The 21,724-nt window shown below is 50.9% G+C and overlaps 9 protein-coding genes across 9 annotated transcripts; 3 read left to right on the forward strand and 6 right to left on the reverse strand.

Moving 5' to 3' along the window:
* Positions 1-213: 213 nt before the first annotated feature.
* Positions 214-2,011, reverse strand: N7482_007276 (uncharacterized protein; the record flags this gene model as incomplete). Its single annotated transcript, XM_056689401.1, has 3 exons — positions 214-867; positions 939-1,688; positions 1,751-2,011. The coding sequence occupies 3 exons, from the start codon at positions 2,009-2,011 to the stop codon at positions 214-216; spliced, it is 1,665 nt and encodes a 554-aa protein (XP_056541830.1).
* Positions 2,012-4,766: 2,755 nt separating this feature from the next.
* On the forward strand, positions 4,767-6,399 carry N7482_007277 (fungal specific transcription factor domain-containing protein; the record flags this gene model as incomplete). The annotated part of the gene is made up of 2 exons (XM_056689402.1): positions 4,767-5,272; positions 5,340-6,399. The coding sequence occupies 2 exons, from the start codon at positions 4,767-4,769 to the stop codon at positions 6,397-6,399; spliced, it is 1,566 nt and encodes a 521-aa protein (XP_056541831.1).
* Positions 6,400-7,852: 1,453 nt separating this feature from the next.
* On the forward strand, positions 7,853-8,886 carry N7482_007278 (uncharacterized protein; the record flags this gene model as incomplete). The annotated part of the gene is made up of 2 exons (XM_056689403.1): positions 7,853-7,994; positions 8,060-8,886. The coding sequence occupies 2 exons, from the start codon at positions 7,853-7,855 to the stop codon at positions 8,884-8,886; spliced, it is 969 nt and encodes a 322-aa protein (XP_056541832.1).
* Positions 8,887-9,675: 789 nt separating this feature from the next.
* On the reverse strand, positions 9,676-10,640 carry N7482_007279 (RTA1 domain-containing protein; the record flags this gene model as incomplete). Its single annotated transcript, XM_056689404.1, has 2 exons — positions 9,676-10,403; positions 10,454-10,640. 2 exons carry the CDS (start codon positions 10,638-10,640, stop codon positions 9,676-9,678), a joined length of 915 nt encoding a protein of 304 aa, XP_056541833.1.
* A 481-nt stretch (positions 10,641-11,121) lies between these two features.
* On the reverse strand, positions 11,122-12,366 carry N7482_007280 (Zn(II)2Cys6 transcription factor domain-containing protein; the record flags this gene model as incomplete). The annotated part of the gene is made up of 1 exon (XM_056689405.1): positions 11,122-12,366. One exon carries the CDS (start codon positions 12,364-12,366, stop codon positions 11,122-11,124), a length of 1,245 nt encoding a protein of 414 aa, XP_056541834.1.
* Positions 12,367-13,102: 736 nt separating this feature from the next.
* Positions 13,103-15,331, reverse strand: cat2 (bifunctional catalase-peroxidase Cat2; the record flags this gene model as incomplete). Its single annotated transcript, XM_056689406.1, has 1 exon — positions 13,103-15,331. One exon carries the CDS (start codon positions 15,329-15,331, stop codon positions 13,103-13,105), a length of 2,229 nt encoding a protein of 742 aa, XP_056541835.1.
* Positions 15,332-16,488: 1,157 nt separating this feature from the next.
* N7482_007282 (Major facilitator superfamily domain general substrate transporter) lies at positions 16,489-17,981 on the reverse strand (the record flags this gene model as incomplete). Its single annotated transcript, XM_056689407.1, has 2 exons — positions 16,489-17,148; positions 17,307-17,981. 2 exons carry the CDS (start codon positions 17,979-17,981, stop codon positions 16,489-16,491), a joined length of 1,335 nt encoding a protein of 444 aa, XP_056541836.1.
* Positions 17,982-19,020: 1,039 nt separating this feature from the next.
* Positions 19,021-20,281, forward strand: N7482_007283 (uncharacterized protein; the record flags this gene model as incomplete). The annotated part of the gene is made up of 6 exons (XM_056689408.1): positions 19,021-19,093; positions 19,155-19,612; positions 19,674-19,804; positions 19,853-19,926; positions 19,979-20,083; positions 20,148-20,281. The coding sequence occupies 6 exons, from the start codon at positions 19,021-19,023 to the stop codon at positions 20,279-20,281; spliced, it is 975 nt and encodes a 324-aa protein (XP_056541837.1).
* A 580-nt stretch (positions 20,282-20,861) lies between these two features.
* N7482_007284 (uncharacterized protein) lies at positions 20,862-21,285 on the reverse strand (the record flags this gene model as incomplete). The annotated part of the gene is made up of 2 exons (XM_056689409.1): positions 20,862-21,094; positions 21,165-21,285. The coding sequence occupies 2 exons, from the start codon at positions 21,283-21,285 to the stop codon at positions 20,862-20,864; spliced, it is 354 nt and encodes a 117-aa protein (XP_056541838.1).
* Between the last annotated feature and the right edge of the window lie 439 nt (positions 21,286-21,724).

Genomic DNA, 21,724 nt, shown 5'->3' on the forward strand with positions numbered 1-21,724 from the left:
AGGACCCTTGCACACATCCTTTGCACTTTTCAGCCTAAATAACCATGCCCTGTCACACTCATTGATGCCGATGCCTATTGCTGCTGTTTCGTTTTACCCAGCCTGGCTTTGCTCCATACTACTATTGCGACTACTGTCTATCGCTAGCGGGCCTATTGCTATGCCACCCAGGCAGATCAGAAAATCAGAAAATTTTTGACATTCTTCATGACACTATCGTCTTTCCTTCCAGAAAAAGGCGGATGAGATGCCACCTATAGCGCCGACACCTGTGATGACTTCCCACACAGCCTGTAATGCCGTTGCAGAGGCCTCTTGAATCGCTTCTCTTTGCTCGTCTGTCATCTTTACTTGATTCATTAGCACTAGATAGCCGTCGGCGGTATTGATGAGATCTCTTCTCAACCCGATACTATGAAGCTTGTCGCCGAAGCAATTCAAGAACACCATGCCTCCGATAGGTATGGCGACCGCCATCCCCCACGCTCCCATGAAGTTGAACATCATAATAGGCTTGGTGGACAGTGAGGCCCCTTCATCCTTGGGCATACTATGGATGCGGATGTTATAGCTTGAAAGGAGGAGTCCATGTCCCAGGCCAGCTGTGAAGAACAAAAACACCCATCCAACAGTAGGAGTCTCCGCGTCGAGAAGAATGGAACAGCCAGATGCAAGAACGGTTAGCACCCACCCGCCGGAGATGATATACTTGGAACACTGCGGCTCTCTTGCGAGCACAATCCCCACCACAGCTGAAGGCGTAAGTGCGAGACCGGTGATGCACAGGAGCGCCAGCCCTGAAACAGTGGTAGACATGTATTTCGCTGACAATAGGTAGATTGTAAAGTATTGCATCTGACAAAAGATCTGGATGTCGGGGTTAGTCACCTTTTAAGCACACTAAGGGGGAAGGGGGAGAGGGGTGGATATTGACTAACCACAAAGCCATGACAGAAACAGCCAATATAGGTCATAGTTGTGGCGGTGGATCTGAAAACCTTCGTGCCAAATTGCGGATGCAATGCCCACATCGACTCATAAAACGTCATCGCAACGAGTGTCGCAACACCGACGATGATGGGCATCAGCGTCTGCCACTGAGTCCACTTATAGGAGATACCACCCCAGCTCAGGCCAATGAGAATGCTTCCCGGTCCTAGCAGGGCCATCGTGGCGCCAGACCAATCCAAGGTACGCAGCTTGCGGAGCGGGATATTGGTGGAGACGCGCAAGTCCGTAGCGAATGGAATTCCCAGTAAGCCCAGCGCGCAAAAGATAAAGTTAAAGTAGAACGCCCATGTCCAGTCTGCCTTGTCCACGAACAGTCCACCGACAATTGGACCCAGCATGGATCCAATGAGCCGCGTCAGGAGGATGTAGCATGAATACCGTGACTGAACCGACTCCGGTGCGGATTCCGCCATGATCACGAAACAGAGGGCCATCGCGCCGCCTCCGCCAATACCCTGGATCGACCGGCCGATAATAAGCTCCATCAAACTCATCGAACCGCCGCAAATGCCCGTGCCGATCGTGCCAATCACTAGAGCGATAATCCACACCACTCCGTGGCTGAATACGTCGCACATCATTGTGAAGAAAAGTTGGCTGGCGGCGTTGGGGATGAGATACGCTATGTTGACCCAGAGAGTGCTGACGAGGGGCCTGTCGAACATATTGGCCAATTCCTTCAGACCAAAATATCAGCCAAAGATTCGCGATCCCCTCCCCCAGGGGAGCTGTTACCTACAGGCAGTACAGGTATCATGACCGTCGCATCAAAAGCGTCCATCATCGCAATGATGACTATGCAAATGAACACCAGCCAGTCTCGCACATCGAATCGCCATTGCTCCTCTTCGTATGAGGACTCGGCCTGGAATAATTGCAGTCTGCTCTCCTGCGCCGGGTTGGGCGTTACATCGTCGAGGCTGTGGAGGCTAGCCCGGGAGTTGAGAGTGGTTTTGGACTCATAGCGAAATGCATCTTGGGAAATTTCCGGGAGTCCCATTTGTTGTGGTTGATGCAGATTGGCGGGCTGATAATTCACGTTCACGAACTATGCCTTCGTTCCTGTCAGTCGGCGTGTTGGCGTAAAATCATCCCTGGATTATAATTGAACAAAAAATATTTGCTGCGCTCGAGGTCCATATCCCGGGGATTTATCTAATGGGGTATCAATTCACGGAGAAGATGAAAGGGAGGTCTGTTCCGAGGTAGGATGCCGCGAACCTTGAAAGGGGGTCTGTGCATTATGGAATTCCTGAGGCTCAAGGGATGGCTCTAATCTCCAAGGGATGATCCCCGGAGGGTAATTACAAGGTATTTGTGGGGCCACAAGGGGGTGGGAGCTCTTTGCAAATAATGTGATTGGATAGAGCTTTGCTCCAAGGTTGCTGCCCGTAATTCAAGGTTGTTTGATCCTCGTGTCACATTTCTATAGTGGGATGCGATGTGGCATCATACCCTCTTAAGGGTTGAAGGATCCTCAGCAAGCGGACCGACCAAGGAGCGGGTTTCCGCTCATGCAGTTTCCTCGTACAGGGTTTGTCGTATAGAAATCTTTAGCGGTGGCTGTAACGTTTTGTATATCAAGGAATGACTGTCCTGATCAGGGAAACGGTCGCCAGGTTCGTGATGTTGATAGCAGTCATGAGCAGTAGATTGGTCATGGGGTCAGTTTAAGTCATACCTCGACGAGGAAATCCCATCAAGACAGCCAGATGAGAAGTCAAATCTATGGAAAGAGAAGGGGATTGATGGAATTTCTAGCCTGTAGGGATATCGAAGGATTGGAAGGGTGGTAGCTTACCTAGCATTGTAATATACCACGCGCTCCTATGATACTACAGTACTTAAAAGGGGTGTGGAATGTGAAAATGACGTATAGAAAGTTTCCGTGTTTCGGAATATTGGTTTACAAGTTCAAGTACAAAGATAGCATGGCTCTGGTGATTAGTGACTCACGTGGGAATTATGCGATTGCCAGCATGTGTGTCGCTTGCCCGTATTGGAGATCTCACTTTGGGTACGGATTTCACTCGGGTGCTGGAGTTGTGATTTTTAAAAGATGTATACAATGCATATTCTCTCTTCGGCTTGTTCCCTCGGCTATTTTATGTGCTTTTCATATAGCTTTGTACATATTTCCCTCATAAAACGCCATCCCGCTGGCATGGCCAAGAACAGAATATCACATGAGAGGGTTAAATCCTGAGAAGCTATTTATGTACTCGGCAATCGCGAGGCCTGTGGCCATAACTAGATTTGAGTTCAAAAGCTTAGGATAAGCACTGCTATCAACCAATCTACGGCTCTGGATGGGATTCCTACGGATAAATTCACCGACGAATCATACTTCAGCAACCTCAACTTTCTCCATTACTTGAACCAAAGCCCACGAATAAACATCGCAGGGATCTGAGGCTACATGACTGGGTACTGCAAACCGTTTCTTTTCGGGCAGAATCCGGTGCTGACCGGCTTGCTGTGGATCAGCCATCGTCGGTCAACCTCCGCTATCCCACTGAAATTTCAGGTTTTAAGCGCCCTGTTCTATAGGGCTAGAGGATAAGCGGGTGTTTGTGGTGGAGGCTCGGCTCTTGGCCCCGAGCGAAACCCGACTATGGCTGCACATACTGGATTTTGGACGGCTCTAGGCGTTCCGAGCGCAGCCCCCACCCTGGTAGCGCCCTAGTCTCTCGGGTCCCCCATAGAACCGAGCCGCGCCCCACAGCATAGCACGCGTGCACCTGAGTCAAGGATCCCGGCAGTCAGATTGCCGTTAATCGTATGATGACATAGAATTGTGAAAAAATGGGACATCTTTCAGTTTTGGGACAGTCTGATCGGCCTGTTAGTCGGTTCTCGTTCAAGATTACCATTACATCCGACTGCGATTCGTCCGCCAACAATCCGCTGATTCGATAAGGATGTTTTGGATTGCAAGACGAACCCCACCAAACACAAAACTTGGGGCCATATGCAGTGTCTTTGTAATTCCCAAGTAAGCTTTAGACTTCGAGGATGTCGATAGCCACGTGTATTTTAAGGTGCGGTGCCGTGTCCGATGGGGGGGCCCTTTGGGTCTTGGCAGCTGACATCGAAATACTGACTAGGTTATAGTTGAACACAATCCAGTCCAATTGAAGAGTAAAAATACAGTTAAAAATCCAGTTAAAAGTCCAGACAGGCTTATCTCGTGGCGATTTGAAGAATGCAGACTGAGAAACGCACCCGGCGAAAGCCGATCAAGTCGTGTCTGGAGTGCAATCGGCGAAAGCAAAAGGCGCGTGGATGCCTTCTTATTGCTCCAGAGAGCAGATTTGCTGACTTATTCCCAGTGCAATCGACAAAAGCCATGTAATCACTGCACAGGTCGCGGAGTAGAGCACCTTTGCATCTATTCTAGCGCTCCTCCGCAGCGGGGCATTAGCAGAGGTCGCAGCGGATTTTCTACTTCACGGCGACCAAGCTCTGCTCTTGACCAAAGCGAAGAGAGGGAAACGTCCGGCACACTTTCTTCATATGAATCCGACTCCAATGAGATTGCCCTGGAAGCGCTGGGTCATGGATCGCAAGGACTCAGAAGCCCTCTATCCATTACTAATGAATCTCTGTTCGTTCTTGCAACCCTTGACCTGTACTCGTTATCTATCGTGCATGACACTAATAAGAAAATAATTAATAGTGACCCTCTTGAAATAGCCGGGTTGCCAAGATCACGAACCTGGCCCGATCGATCTGTAACAGACTTCCTCGTTGGCATGTTCTTGCAGGAGATCAACCGAATATATGAAATGTCCCATCCTCCATCATTCCAGTCAAGATATGAGAAATGGTGGGCAGCACAGCAATCCAATGACCAGTCTGGGGAAGCGATTTCAGAAGATGATCTCACTTTTGGGGTGCTCGTTCTCCGAGTCTGCCTTCTCAGCATCCAAAGCTTGCCACATTCAAAGTATCCTACCTCTGGATTATTGAGCACTCATCTGGATCACTCAGAGAATTGGTTTTGTACCCTTGCCGATGAGCTTGAGGATTTTCAAACACTCGAAAAAAAGCCCACAATAGTCACCGTCCAGCACCGGTTCTATCATGTGTGCTATCTGCAGAACTATGCGAAGATTCGCCCGAGCTGGTCGGTTCTGAGTACTGCTGTGAAAGACGCACGTGAGCTAGGGCTGCATCTGAAAGACCCAGGCATCCCTGCCAGTGAATTAGATATGGAACTTCGAAGACGGACCTTTTGGAATCTTTACGTGTTGGATCGGTATGTGTGCATCCAGAAATTCAATTCAGTTTGAAATATTTCTCGATTCTGACCCGTAGCATTCCAGTTTCATGTGTACATTTTTCGGACTCTGGCCACTCATTCCTGAGGGATACTTTGATATCGACCTACCGCACGATAATCTGCAGGCCCTAACGATCACGCCTTATGTCCTCACTCCATTTACCGACCGAATCTTTCACATCAAGCTAGCTCGGTACCTTACTGCATTTATGAGCCCTCCTTCTTGGAAAGACGACCAGCATACTCCGGCTGTAGTTGCCGATTTTGCGCAGCGCTTTCAAGAAGTAATTGTTGGCCAGCTGCCACCAGTATTTTGGCTCGATAACCCAGATACCACGTGGGATATCGTGGAATCCACCATGCTTTGCAAGAGGGAGTGGCTTTATCTTTCCATCTACACCACAAAGGCTTCACTCTATAGAGCCTTTGCCGATCCCTGCAACAGTCTCCACCGGGACACAAACACGCCACTGAAGCACGGAACCGACCTCCTCACACTTTCTCACCGGCGAGCACTGATGGATTCCACATGCAAGGTGATTTCGTCCATTACCAAGCTGTACGGCTTGACGGGTGATGCTGAAGGCGGCGCTGCAGACAGGCTGTTCATGCTACCGGTGCAGCTAGTGGACGCGCTAGCGTGTCTCGGGGTGTGTCTACTGTCTGTTCAAGCCGACGAAAAACGACTGGCAGGGAACGGATTGCAAATCAGCCCCGATGCAGAGCTACAATATAGTTTTGTTGTGTTCTTTGATGCTTTTAGTCTACTGTGTCGGCAAGCTCCGCAATATGGCTTGGCTAAGAGAGGTATGAAAGTCCTGCAAAGTCTGCATGGCAGCTTGCACGCCTCACTCAGCAGCCAGAGTTCTCTAGAGGCAGAACACAGTGAGATGGTAAGAATGAGAGCATTCAGCATAGGTCCGCCTGGTGGGAATAGCTTCCAGCTGGAACACGCATTGGTGTCTCTGCATAGTCGCGGGGGTGAGGAGTCTCATGGTCGCAAGTCGGTGCCCTTGCCAGAGTGGCTGCCCTCTTTCTTGGCATCACCCGGTCGAACCTGGCTATTCCAGGATGGGGGGGTTTTTGGAAACCTGTTGGCATAGGATGATGTACGATGACAGTATCCGCATTGCGTGTGGAGGAGTTTACGACCGACAGGGTTGGTGTTGTTTAGTTTGTTTGCTATGTCTTAACTTGATCGGTTGCATGGGCCTACTTACGTTTTGAGGGGGAAATAGAAGCGTTGTTCATCGGGATGTCTTGGTTTTCTAGCCACATTGTTGTGGACGCGCAAGACACTGCAGTGGCTTTTCTATATTTGTTTTGCCGTATGCGAGTAGAGCAAAAGGTGTAAGACGGATTGGCCAGCCCCAGCCTCTACGGCGATGATGACGTTAGGGCGATGCAAGTGAGACTGGGCGTGCCGATCGGCTGCTTTTCTTAGAGTGTACGGGAGTTGTCCGGCGAAAGCCATCTCAGCTGCCATCATTCTCTATTATTTTTCGCTAGCTTTTTCCCGGCGAAGGGACAAGTAGGCCAGTACGGAGCACTGGCCGTGGACATGGTAAATTGGGCGTCTACAGGTTGACAGTGTACACAGCTACACTGCGTTCATTCGACCGCCTGCCCGCCACCTGTAGCAAGTGTTCCGCTAGGACTCGCACCTTTGCTGCTAGGTACCTAATGATGTCTCAGAACCCTACCAAAGACCTATCTTATCAGGCTTGAAACTAGGCCTGTGTGAGAAACAAATGAAGAGAGAGATGGGTACACAACTATATTCTGTGACGGCACATGTCATGTAGTTTATAAAATCAGTACTAGCTGGAGCCCTACCCAAGGGGTCTCCACCTGAAAGTACCCTCAGTTTCTTCCACAGCAGATGGAACCTTGTTAGACCCAGTTTCCAGTTTTCTTGTCAACTGTCATTTCCTGGTTCGGCGCAAGGCCGAGAAACTTGCCTTCGCGCAGGAGGCGGCTGCCTGAGGCAACATTCCTGGAAGCCGTCGCGAAAAACTCCACCACCGGCATGGCAATGGGGAGCGACATTCCCAGTGTCCAATCTATAAGATCTTCCGATTTAATGTGAACTACGGCTATCGCGAGAAGAGGTGAGGGGAGATTTAATCGCGATGCTTGCGACCGTTACCTGTGCTACCGTCATCTACGTCATTCGAGCCGAACGGGGACAACTACGCTAAGGAGCGATGACTTTGCACCACCGAGGTGACCTTTGCAGCCTTATCGCTGTCATCCATTTCTTGGATCCTTTCCCCTCCTCGAAAAACTTATTTTCTTGGGACATTCACCGTGCCGCTAAACTTCTTGTCCCCCCTCTTCCCCGTCCCTGCGCGTTGGCGCGTCCTGCTTCCTGAGGGTCGAGTCGAGTCGAGCAACCAACCTCCCCCCGTGAAATCCAAAACACTCCCCCCGAACCACCACACGACATCTCTCCATGGCCTTCAAGACTACCACCGCTAGTGTCTCCTGGAACTTATAGACACCCTCACCTCATTATCGCCAGCGGCCTCCGGTTCCGACCGGCGATCGTGGATGATGCGCCCAGGGCTGGATAAACCGGGCGCGCTCCCACTCCTCGCGTTGATTCTCTTCTCGCTGCTGACTCTCGTGCCGTCGCTGTCGAGTATTTACAATATCAAATTCGCGGACTTTAACCTCTTTGCCAGCGGAGCTCGCCGTACGTCCATTGACCCTGTTTCCGCCATCAAAAGTTCAGATTGTGCTAATGGCTGCTGCTTGCAGAGATCCCCTTAATCCAGGATGGCGTCGCCCAACTCCCCCCGGACACTCCTCCCAACGAACCTCAAAAGTCTTGGATTATGACCGCGCAATATCGTACGCGCGGAAGCCGGATATCGCGCTCTTCACGACCCGTCACTGTCGCGGCGATCGTCCCCGGTGAAGTTACTCCAGTCGATAATAAAAGTCGACAATCTTATGTCGCTCCCGAAGCATCATCATTCATGTTCGGTCGACGAGCCCGTGCATTTCGAACGTACTTCATCCAGCAATTAGACGACTATCAATTGCTCACCCCCTTTTCCAATCGAAGCCTTCGGGCCGCGCCCACGAACCTCAACCCTCCTCTCACGCCTCCCAATACCTCCCCCTTACCTACCTCAGTTGATGAAAACCGCTCCGAAACGATACCTTCCTATAATCAATCAGCACCCTCATATACCCCTTGCAAAGCAAATTCGGGTCTACCGCTCCCGTCCCAATGCACCAAGTGGCAGCAGGCCTGCCGCTCGGCAATTGGCCTTTGGGAAGGCTCAAAGCGCACTCCATACATTTCCGGAGTACCACTCTTAATAAACTTGGGATCCCAATACTTGACATCGATGTTCATCCCGCCAAATGCGACCGCCAAGCAGCCATCACCATTGATGGACCCTCCAACAGGCGTCCAGGCTGCAACGAACGCCAGTCTGGGTCTGCTGGTGCAGACGCCAAAGTCACACACAGCACCGGGTGACCAGACCACAGACGCTGCTGGGCACACAGCAGAATTGCGGGGCAGCTGCATGGCGGTGGTGATTGGCCTCGTAGCAGGAATCATGTGGTTCTAACCTGATATGCTTTGTCGCCCAATGGTTTCAGTTGGAGTTTCAAATTTTGTACATTGGCGTGAAGCATGTGAAACTTCTCCATGTACCACCTTGTGCCCTACCTGCAGTGATCGGTTTCTGGTCTTGCGATCGTGGATCATTGCGATAATATTTCTGTATCCTGATACCTGTACTGAGTTCTTTTCTGGTCTGTCTGAACTCGATATGTATTGGCCGGAGCTTTGTATGGAATGGCTCTGGTTTAGCCTCCAGTGGATTTTAATAATGACTCAATCTACCATTTGACGGTCTAATGTCAACTATGTAGCAATAAACAAATCTCGAGGAAGATCAACATCTCCAATCAGATAATATTCCATGACTAAAAAGCTATTTGAGATATGTGAGAACATCCATCCACTCCAACCCCGATTCTTGAACTCCGTACGTGATTTTGCATTTGCTCGATCTCTTTTTGGACCTCATTGCTCCGGTTTGGCTTTGAGCCATGTCCGACTGTATCGCTCAAGACTGGCTTAATACAGGCGCGACGGCCTCACATGGGAAACACGCGCTCTTTGGTAAGATTATTGATTTATGGTGGTACCAAAGACTCAAGTTCATGAGGGTTCATTATCTTGTGATCTCAGCAGCCTTCGCTCAGTAACCGCCGATACTAAAGCTTCTCAAGATCATAAACCCCGAACAACAACTAGTGAACAGTAATAATCAAGAACCCCCCAAGCGCCTGGCACCTTGAGCAATTCACCTACATTTGGACATAGTGACAGAAAGGCCCCTGCATGCTCTTTAATGGGTTGGTCGCGGCTCATATTCTGTCAAAAGAACCTGTCCCGAGCTCCGGTCATCCGTCAGGGGCTGATGGAAGCCAACAGCTTTCATTGCTTGGCGAGTGTTTCTAATAAGCAAACCAGGATGATACATGATCAGAACAAGCATAGCCAAAAACATAAGAAAAGCGTCGAAGATGTAGATGTATGCCTCTTTAGTGTTGAGATCAGAGGTCCTGTTCGCGCCGAACTGGATTGTTCGAACCAGGTTGCGGACCATAAGGGCGGCACAGGCGACGTAGAGCGTCCACATATACCGCGTCCACGCAAGAGCCGGGTTTTTTGTGAGGATGGGGGTAGGTCTTTGCTTGAGTCGGCGGTGAAAGGTTACTGCGATGATCACAAAGAAGCCGAAGACGACCAGCGAGAAGATCAAACCAGCGAGAACGATCTTTTTGCCAATGCTCATGATAGTAGAGTCACCGGTGATCTGTACACCGGCGCCACCCAGCTGTGTGCAGAAGCATAACGCATCGTTCATCACAAATACGAATGTGAGCCGGTTAGGGCGCATACAGGAGAGGTGTTCGGCGTCGAAGGAGCGAATAATGCGACCGAGAACCATATAGACTGTCGCAGCAATGAGTGGTGGTGCACAGAGAATCAACATCTCTTGTAGTGCCCAAGATTTGATTTCGAATCGAGATTGGTGTGACCATGCTCGTCCATAGTAACCAAATGTCTCACCTGGGTCTTCGTTAGCCAGGGACTTTAGATCGAAAAGGGGTACACCATACAAACACCTCCTAATACCAGAGGTATAAAGTAGGCAGCGCGGAAAGGGCACATCAAGACAAGGTGGACGACTGTTGTGATACCAAAGATTGCCATGAAGGCATAGCCCGCCGTAGCAGAGGGTGTGTATGGGTAGAATTCAACCCAAGGGCTCGAGCCGTTCGTGCCATTGTGAAAAACGATATCCATAGTGGCGTCAATAATTTTGAATGAGATTGTTAATCCTCCATTTTCAAAACGATCCCACCTCCATATTTATTATCAAGTCACTCTGGTCGGCATCCTTGCGATGTAGATCACCCATTACCGGATTAGGAACTATTGAGAACGAATACGTGCGGATCCTTGTGAGGCATTTCTCGATGAGCCCACTTTCAGAGACTAGTGACAAATGGTTTATTTCAGATCGCACACCATTGAATGCTCGATTTTTAAATCATCTAGGCAGAAACAGATTTATCTTTAGACCCAGTTGAGAGCCGCCAAGCATCTACCTGAAGGACTTATAGGAAAAAATCTTTATTCCGACCACGCCAGGTCTACTTTGCAGTCCATCAAGATTGACCCAATCATCTTCGGTCAAGACAAGACCAAAAAAAGTGTATAACGTATCGATTTGCGGGATTGGAGTAGATTGGTACATTGTCTCATTGAGATTGGAGTATCACTTTTAATCAGCCTGCTGCACCCGCCGCAGAGGCCACTCAATCCAATATTGATATTCGGGTTGAAGAGACGCCGATATTCCCATCAATACATGCTCCGCCCAGCCGCGCATAAACCAGACACTATCCATATACTTCAACAGAACAACCCAGTGCGCTAAGATAACTAGAGCCCGCGACTCTTTCTGCTCGAGCCGGCCCACAAGCTCCCCAGGTAGACGATAGATCCAACCGATCAGCAAATGCATCAAACCAACGCCTGGGTTCCCATGCGACCTTTTCGTGTAGACCTCACGCATGATTTCCAGCAGGTCATTTATTGCCGCTGTGCACATGCTGCGATCAGCTTCGTCTGTGATCTCTTGCTCGACGAGACGCCGCAACGCTTCCACGTGGATGGTATGCTCATGAAGCTCAACACGCATAGAATCGCTTAGGGAATGTTCTGGTTCCTCGCCTTTCGGCTCGAGTATTCCGCTGAACACCTTGGCGTGGTGGGACATGAGGATCAGCTTCACACCACGAAGAAGAACCTGCCACTCGGCAGCACCGGTGTCGCTGAAGATAAGGTACTCCCCGGGCCATGGCCCACGGCCAAAATAGATGAAGCAAATCAGCACCGCGGCGATATAGATCTTTTGGCAATTCTCGGCGTCTAGTTGAGAGAGAATGTTTGTCACCGTCCGGACTCCGAATGTAAAATGCTCGTCCGCCTGTTGAATGTATTTGTCGCGTGATGCAGGGTTATTGTATGCAAGATGGAGGGCAGACATGGCGAGAATGAGATGCAGAATAGAGGGAAACTCCATACCCCATTGGACGATTTGAGTCTGCCAAATGCCATACTGGTCACCGTCGTCTACAATTGTCCGGTAGGTTGCTACAGTATAGTTATGGAAAAGCTGCAAATCGGCCAAGGAGATAAACTTAGATCCAGCTTCTGTTGACCGGATCGGCGGTTGCGTTTGGTCTTTTGGTTTGGACAGCTTGAATGTCTGTTTCACCCCTCCGGTCGAGTACTGATAAGGCTGGAATCGTCGAGAGCGTGTTTTCGGTTGTTCTTCAGGCGACGTTTCGGAGATGTTTGCGTTTGCAGACGGTGACTCGGAGGCTGGTATTGTAGGGGTGACGGTTGAGAACGAGCAATCAACTCCGTGATTATCACAGTTGGTGCAAATAGGCTTCTTCTCGTCGCACTGTGAGAGGTCATCGTCAGAGTCAGCCTCGCAACCCAAAGTAATCCCTCGCATTCGTCGCCAGAAGTCGTATAAAAAAAGTAGAATAATCAACATGATTGATAAAAATGAAGTGCCTCAAGATCAAAGGCAGATGGGAAAGAAGAATGTGCTGGGGAGGCTGAGATAGAAAATAGGACACCATATAAACTTACCTTAATGCGCCGTCTCTTACAGTTAACACAGCCCAGTCGCGACTTTTGGTGTGTTCGCCGTGATCTCAAGGCCTTGCCAACCGAGAGATCCATCTCTCTCGCGGGATAGAGATGGTCGTATTCGTTCCTTTTTTATGCCGTTCACGGCTGCAGCCTGCTGACAGCCTGAAACCACTCGCCTAAGGGCACTGAACTAAGGTCAAATTAGAGCAAGTGGGCGCAATCGATACAACGATCGAAAAGTCTTTCCTCGTACTATTTTTGTTTCTTTTGGTCCCATAGGTGGGATGCTGGGGAAAGGGAATTTACGAATACGCCGAAATTTCCTATTTGGATGTGATCGCGAGGCACGACGATATGTACAAGATGATTGGTGGGTAGAGTGCATTGGTGGGGCGTAGGCAAGTTGGCGCAGAATGCGGAACGAAACCAGACGGCAGATAAGAATAGTACAGGAAGAAAATAGACTACGGGAGGATGAAATGAAGTTAATCGAAATTGGCTAATTCATAATTCACAGGCAAATTGGATATATTGGTTAAGCAGGATAGTGCTTGTCCGAAATTTCACATCAATGACATAAAGACATTTAACATTCACAGGCGAGCGCGGCCCTGGTTCTCCGAGTAGACCACATCAAAGCGATCCAGGTTCATAACCTTGTCCCAGGCAGCCACAAAGTCCCGCACGAACTTGGACTGGCCATCGTAAGAGCCGTACAGCTCAGCCAGGGCACGCAGCTCGGCGTGGTGACCGAAAATGAGGTCGACGCGGGTAGCCTTCCACTTCTTGGCACCGGTCTTGCGGTCAACACCCTCGAAAAGGTCCTTGCTGTCATCAGTGGGCTTCCAAACGGTGCTCATATCGAGCAGGTTGACGAAGAAGTCGTTGGTCAGCTGGCCAGGGCGCTGGGTCAGGACACCGAGGTTGGAGCGGTCGAAGTTAGCGTTCAGGACGCGCAGACCGCCAACCAGGACGGTCATCTCGGGGGCGGTCAGGGTGAGCAGCTGAGCTCGGTCAACGAGCATCTGTTCGGTGCGGACACGCCGCGACGACTTGCCGTAGTTGCGGAAGCCATCGGCGACAGGCTCGAGGTACTTGAAGGAGTCGACGTCGGTCTGCTCCGGGGTGGCATCCATGCGGCCAGGGGTGAAGGGAACGGGGACACCGGCGGCCTTCTCCAGGGCAGCGCAACCGGCCAGAACGATAAGGTCGGCCAGCGACACACGCTTGTTGCCGGTCTGGGAGCTGTTGTACCGGCGCTGGATATCCTCCAGGACGTCCAGGACCTCACGCAGCTGGGTGGGGTTGTTGACGGTCCATTGGTTCTGGGGAGCAAGACGGATGCGCGCACCGTTGGCACCACCGCGCTTGTCACCGCCACGGAAAGTTGAGGCAGAGGCCCAGGCAGTAGAAAGAAACTTGCTGGGGTCGACACCAGAGCTCAGGATGTGGTGCTTCAGCGCAGCAGCATCCTCAGTATCGATCTGCGGGTGGTCGGGGGTAGGGATGGGGTCCTCCCACAAAAGAGCCTCCTTGGGGACCTCAGGGCCGAGCCAGCGGGCGCGGGGACCCATGTCACGATGGAGGAGCTTGAACCAGGCGCGAGCGAAAGCATCGGCGAGCTGGTCAGGGTTCGCAAGGAAGCGACGGGCAATCTTCTCGTAGTCGGGGTCGAAGCGGAGAGAGAGATCGGTGGTCAGCATCTGGGGCTTGTGCTTCTTGCTCGCGTCAAAGGCATCAGGGATGATCTGATCATTGGTCTTCGCAGACCACTGGTGGGCACCGGCGGGGGACTTTGTGAGCTCCCAGTCATACTTGAAGAGATACTCCAGATACTGGTTGCTCCATTTGGTGGGAGTCTTCGTCCAGGTAACCTCTATCCCCGACGTGATAGCGTCAGAACCCACGCCAGACCCGTGACCGCTGGCCCAGCCAAGGCCCTGTTGCTCAATTTCAGCAGCCTCAGGCTCCTTGCCGACGTGATCAGCACTGCCAGCACCGTGAGTCTTTCCGAAGGTGTGACCACCAGCAATCAGAGCGACGGTCTCCTCGTCGTTCATGGCCATGCGGCCGAAGGTGATGCGGATATCGCGAGCCGCGGCAATGGGGTCGGGGTTGCCATCGGGACCCTCCGGGTTGACGTAGATCAGACCCATCACGACGGCAGCCAGAGGGTCTTCGGGGTCACGAGTGCGGATGTCGCTCTGCTTGCCGGCCTCTTGTTCGGACTCGGGTTTGTAGCGAGCATCATTGGTGAGCCACTCGGCTTCGCTACCCCAGTAGACGGACTCATCGGCCTCCCAGGTATCGGGGCGACCACCGGCGAAACCGAAGGTCTTGAAGCCCATCGACTCAAGGGCGACATTGCCGGTCAGGAGAAGGAGATCGGCCCACGAGATCTTGTTGCCGTACTTCTGCTTAATGGGCCACAATAGGCGGCGGGCCTTGTCAAGGGAGACGTTATCGGGCCAGCTGTTGAGCGGGGCAAAACGCTGCTGGCCCTGGCCGCCACCGCCACGGCCATCGAAGACTCGATAAGTTCCGGCGCTGTGCCAGGCCATCCGAACGAACAGACCGCCGTAGTGGCCGAAGTCAGCGGGCCACCAATCCTGAGAGTCGGTCATCAGGTTGTGCAGGTCCTCCTTCAAGGCATAGTAGTCGAGGCTCTTGAAGGCAGTGGCATAGTCAAAGTCCTTGTTCGGGTTGGTCGCGTCGGTGTGCTGGCGCAGAATGTTTAGCTTCAATGACTCGGGCCACCAGTCGCGGTTCCGAGTGCCGCTACCAGCCACGTTGGCGGTCTTGTGTACTGGACATTCACCCATGGTGTGATAATTTGTGTGAGGTGAAAGAAAGAGATGGTTTGAGGAAAGCACGAACGGAAGAGAAGATATGGCCGTGATGGGCCCCCCGCACTTTTTAAATCAACCGGCCAAAGCTAATCCCCGCTAACCAACCACGCAGAAGCTAACGAATGGCGGGAAACCCATTAGAGCATCGCAGCCCCTCGGGAAAGCCCCTTTTGTCAGCCTTAAGTTCTGGGCCACCGCTGATTCCTAAGCTCGTCGCGGGGATTGGGCCAGACCGCCGCTGCGGAGTGCGGGGCGCGGGGAGACTCACCCGCGGGGGTGCGAATCACAACACCCGGCAATCCCCGTGGTTTCTATGTCTGCGTTATCGTCCAATTCATTCGATTGACTCCTCGGTTGCGACCCAGTAAACCCCCGCCCCCGACTGCCTCGGAAGTTGCTATGACCACTGCGCTCGAGCCTTGGGCAAATCCAATCTCTCTACGGAGATCTCCCAATGCCTGTGGTGGCGCCTATTTCAAGGTTTGAAGAGCTAGCAGTTCGTACACCTCGTAGTTTCTTATTTCAACAACTGACCCCTTGCAGGAAATGAGAAAGGCATAGATAAGCATAGCATGTTGCAGCCGCTTCAGTCCTAATAGTCAGTTCTATCCGTCAATCGTACGATAAGAAAGCATATCGTTGACCCTGCGGTCGTGAAAACGGGTGGCATGATAATAGATGACGCCTGCACCTGTGCTCGGCCAAGGTTCCTCCGGGCGATAGCGATTCCCGTTCGCGAGGAGGCTTCCTCTTGAGGCACATCGGTAAGCAATGGTGTTACTGCCCATTCTTTCATGACTGGAAGTGGCGCTGTTCCGCAGTTTGCCAATCCCCATTGTCGGGCGCGTATCATGCATCGTTTAGGCAGTCCGGTTCCGAGCAATTCCAGACCCGTGACTCCCGACCCGATCACGTTGCACGGTCTCATTCCAATAAAGTAATCCAAACAGTTCTAGCCCGTGCTGACTGTAATGGACATGGATCGCTCATGTAATCCACCTATGAACTACATTTAGATCCAGCAGGATTAGCTATGACGTGGACTAAATATGGGCCCGCCCCATGCGGAGCGCTCGGATCCCCGAGGTGGGGCAGTACTGATCCAGGTACTCCATCAGCCAACACGATGTTCACCGAGTCTCTTCCCCTTCTTTTCCGTCCTCTTCCCGCCCGCTAGATTCATGGGTTGCGACGAATAACGCAGACACCACTCCCGCCGCTGCGAATACCAATGCCAATTGGAAAGCTCCATGCAGAGCATCCAAATAGCATTGATCTCCCTCCTTGCAGCTAGACCCTTTCTCCAACGAGCTCTGATACATTCGGTGGTAGAACACTGCACTAGCTGCTGAGAGTCCCACAGTCGCACCAGTTGACCGAAAGGCGTACAATGCAGACGTGGCAGTAGCGTGTCTTTTGTGGGGCACCGAATGCAATAGAGCCAATATTAACATCGTCAGCACCCCGCCCATACCAAATCCTTTGCATAGCAGATATAGCTCTGGAAGAATCCACGGCGTGTGAACAGAGCTGAAGACAAACCCCACTGACGCTAGCACCAACAATATGGTCATAGTATACCGAAAGACTCCGTATTTGCCGGACACTCGGATGACTAGACCGACCAGGAAAGACCCGAGCCCCGCGCCAATAGAGTCTGGCAAAAGACGAAGTCCAATTTCACTGGAGGAATGGCCCAACATCTTCATGTACAGTGGGACATAAAAGGTGAGTGCATAGAAGGCCATGGACACAAACCAAGCAGTCAGGCATGCGGCAACCACCGTCCGCTCGCGGAAGAGTGATAGCGGAATAATAGGCTCTCTAGCCCATCGCCATTCCACCAAAAGAAAGCCAACAAAAAAACTAATCCAAGGGGAACGGTGATTGCAAACAAGCGAGTAACAATCCGAGGTCCGTCGTGGTTGAGACCGATAAGAAGGCATACCAAGGAAGAGACCAAAGTCAACGCACCGGCAAAATCAACGCGACCCAATAACTCCCGCGTGCTTTGCTTGTCGGTGTGACCAGGTACAAACATCATGACTCCAAGCCCTGCAACAAGCGAGATCGGCGCAATGCCAATAAACGCCCATCGCCAGCCGACCGCATCGTTGACAGCGCCTCCAATCACGGCCCCGAGTCCCATTCCCGCTGTGTACACCACGGCCCCGGTTCCCTGCCAGATGCCACGTCGTTTGAGAGGGATATTATCGGATGCGATGAACGTAGCAATTGAGATACACCCGCCACCACCGATTCCAGTGACAACGCGGGCGGCAATAAGGACACCCTTCGAGCAGGAGAGTCCACAAACCAGGTTTCCGATCGTGAACATCCAAGAGGCGCAGCAAAAGCTAGCCCGCCGACCGAATATATCGCTCAATTTCCCGCTGAGCGGCTGTATGGCTGTGAGGCCGATCAGATATCCCGAGCCCAGCCATGATATGATGGCTAACGAGTCGAATTCGCTGGCTATCGTAGCGGAAAGGGTTGACGTGACGGTGCTATCTGCCGCTGCCAAGAACGTGGCAATCCAGGTCGAAACGATGCCAGCGACAATGGCGGGTCGGACTGGAGCATCCTCGTTATAGAGTGGTTGGTATCGGGCCGTTGTCGCCATGATGCTTTCGTATCCTGAGCGTGTTCGAAGGGATTGGGGCTAGTTATCGGCATTGTTCAGCGTCCGTACAGCATTACTCAATCTCAAGGAGCTAGCGGGAGCATTCCAATAATCTAGGCAAGGGATACCAAAATAGCCACGCATCGGACGCGAGTTCTGAGCTATTCAATCACAGTCAAGCAAGGCCATCCTGTCTTCGTATTTCTTTTGCTTTCGTCTTGCGACGTGGCCGACAGGCGTCGATATTGCTTTTTGCAAGATGATGTCAAACATTTTCGCGGAAGACTCAATAATGTAAAGATTGTATTTCCTGATGTCGGACTGTCGGACTGTCCGCTATCCAGATAGCCGTGGTCATTTGGAAATTTCTAATCTCTTTGATGGTAAATATCCTTGGACCTGGATCCGTGATCGAGATCCGAAGGTGTCTGCGGATGATGACACGACACTAACCTAAACAGGTAAAGCTGCGGGGCTAGCAGGCCTGTAACGTGATTCGCCCGACCACAATATCCAGTTTGGCAGTGCTTGGGCAGTACCAACCACCTATTGCAGAAAGAGTAGCTCTTCCTTCTTTTTTTTTTGTGGCGACAGGTATGCTGAGATCAAATCCCAGCTGTGTGCCGTGATTAAAGGTCATATTGTGCAGTCGCTGCTATTTCTTTTCTTTTTTCTTTTAGTTTTTGTAGAGAAAAGAAGAAAATGAAAGCCCGAGGTAGACAAAAGGTGGATCCTGGAATAAGGCAAGCTGAATAATTCATCGTCTGCAGTCCGACGTTAAGGTTAAAATGCCGCGGCAGATGACAGGAACCTAGCCAGATTGGGCGAAACTTTTCTATATTGATTTCGGAGCTTGTGCTATTCTCCGTGCTTCTGTCGGAGTTATGGCTTCCTCTAAGTCCCAGTTGTAGGCCCATATAACCGCAAAAAAGGTATAAGAAGGGCTTTGACTCTTCGTTGATCTTCCTTCAGCGCAATTTCATCTTTCAGATACTTCACCATTTGCAAAAATCTCTTTAATCAACTCCTATCAGCCGCGATGTCTGTCAAGCAAAACCTTCGCTCGGAGGTCATCTTGGAGAAATATGGCAAGTCACTTGCTGGAAAGACAGGTAAATTACTATTGATGTGCTTTGTATAACTGAATTGCACTAATACTTTGGGCGATAAAAGTCTTGATCACCGGTGTCTCCGATCAGTCCATTGCGGGTGAACTTGCTATCCAATTGTCCAATGCCGATCCCAAGCTCCTCATCCTGAGCGCCCGCGCCGAGTCCAAGGTAGCTCCGATTGCCGAGAAGATCAAGGCCTCCAAGCCCAATGTTGAAACCCGTTTTCTCAACATGGAGCTGGGAGACCTGAGCAATATCCACCAGGCAGTTAATGAGGGCCTCGCAGATGTGCCCAAGATTGACCATGTGGTCTTCGTGGCTGCTGTGATGGCATGCCCTTTCAGCAGAACCAAGGATGGATTTGAGATGCAGTTCGGCGTCAATTATCTGGCAAACTTCTTTCTTGTGAAGCTCCTCTTGCCAAAGATTCAAGCCGCTGGCCCAACGTCTTCGATTATCGTTACATCAAGTGCGGCGATGAGGCAAGGCCAAGTTCACTTCGATGATCTTGATTTCAGTGTAAGCTTTGAAGACTAATTCCAACATCTGGGGATTTGCAAATAGCTCACCAGCCTGACAGGATGGCAAGACCTACGAACCACTGGTTGCGTATAGCCAGTCCAACGCCGCGCGCACCATGTTCGCAAAAAGACTCGGTGAAAACTTGAAGAGTCAAGGAATCCGTGTTTTCAGCATTGATCCTGGTGGTATGTATGCTGTCTCCCTGTAAACTGAGTACTCGAAGGCTAATTTCACCAGCTGTTTACACCGGCTTGCAAAGGCACTTCCCCCGGACTTTCCGGAAATGATGGAGGAATGGAAGAAAGCTGGTCGTAAGTCACTCCCCCCTGTCCAATCGATTACATCTTACTCACATTTGAATAGCTCTTCTGGATGTAGACGGAAAAGAATTCGACTTCCCCACGTGGACAACTCGGTCTGAAGGAGCGGCCACCATGATCACGGGAATGATTGACCCTACCATCGCAGGTCTGTTTTCATTTGCTATTTTTGTGGATTGAAGCATCATGCTGACTTTTAGCCTTGACTGTAGATTATACCGGGGCGTTCCTGAGCCAAAACGCCGTAGCAAATGATCATATGCACGCCCATGTTCGAGATGAACAGAACTGCACCCGCCTCTGGGAGATGAGTGAAAAGATGATCCAGGAGAAGTACCCCTTATAAAGGTCGAGTTATTGATAGGTGAACCTTGTTGACCCCGCTTCTGGTTATTTGATTTCTCGGATAGAGTGGCCGCTAGACTTTAGCAATTTCAATGGCTTCTCTCCTCTTCTCCTCCTCCAAAAATTCGTGGACGTAAAGAGCTCTGGACAATCCTTTAAAAGCCAGCCCCATTTTTGCACCACAGTCTCTGACAGCTCGTATGCTTTAGGGTCCCATGGTTCACCCCAAACGATTAACCCAACGTCTCGTGAGTTACCGAAGCCGTAAAGATCTAAACAAAGTTCGTCCTCCCCATATTCTTCCATTCTCCCGATTAAGGTATTTCGAAATGAGGGGATCGGGAGGAGATCGATCCAGGGATGATGGATGATTCGCTTTTGTATCGAGCTTGGTTGCAGACTTGGCGGCAAGCAAAAAGTGATCGGTCCAGCGATATTGAAAGACGATGCAATGTCTTCGCGTAATACATCCCAAGTGAGTTCCATGCTGGCAGCATTTGCAAACATTGCACGAATAATATTAAACTGTGCCACAGAGAGAAGATGACTGGGGGGTAGCAAATTATTGCTGGCTCTCTGGATCACTTGCGTTCTTGTAAGAGCCAGATACTGTTCTGGCGGCGCTTTTCCGATTGCACAAAAGGAAGAACTCTTGTGATCTTGGCTCGCCGGGGGGTTTCACGTGGTGGCGTCGATTTTGGCACACTTGTCAATTGAATGTCTTCGGCCACTGGGAAGGCCTTGGCTTCATTGGTGTAGATAACCCAGCGTTGTTCTTGCTTCTGTCGCTTCTTCTCAGCTTGCTTCCTTTCACCTAAATGAAGGTTAGGTCGATTCAAAAGTTTGTGGAGTTCGGAGGTGGCGAAATGGAAAATGCCACTCACGACTAGCACGCTGGTTGAGGCGATTCTGTAGCCTTCGTCTAGATGCAGGGTCAAGTGGTGCCATGGAGTCCTCTACGGTAAGGCCCCTATCAACATGTTCTTGCTTCATCGGCGCATTCATAATGGGAAATCTTAATGTTGGGTGTCGGGTGAGTACGTGGAAGGAAGGCTAGGTGAGGCGCGGCAATGAGAAATAGGATTTCGGAAATAAGCGCCTAAACGCCGCCATCCGCATTGAACATGGATGGGTCCCGCCCAAAGACACTTGCCAAGAAGCTACATGTTTAAATGCCAGAATTAGGACCCTTTTTACTTGCCTCTTGCTTTTCTCCCTGGGTGTATCAAGGAGCACATGCTTTTTCCTAGTCATATGAGGCTCGCCAGGAAATCTTTGCATGCGCATTTGATTGACAGGGAGAATCCAAAGACCAGTCAGTGGCGATAGAGCGGAACTCCATGTACAGAGACCAGGCTCAAGGATTTTTAGCAATCGAAAACGACCGGGTCTGGTTTGACCTCTCTATCGCCGTGGTGATTCGAATCCGGCGGAATTTTTAAGA

Source organism: Penicillium canariense (assembly GCF_028826845.1).
Source record: "Penicillium canariense strain IBT 26290 chromosome Unknown utg000004l_segment0_segment0, whole genome shotgun sequence".
NCBI lineage: Eukaryota > Fungi > Ascomycota > Eurotiomycetes > Eurotiales > Aspergillaceae > Penicillium > Penicillium canariense.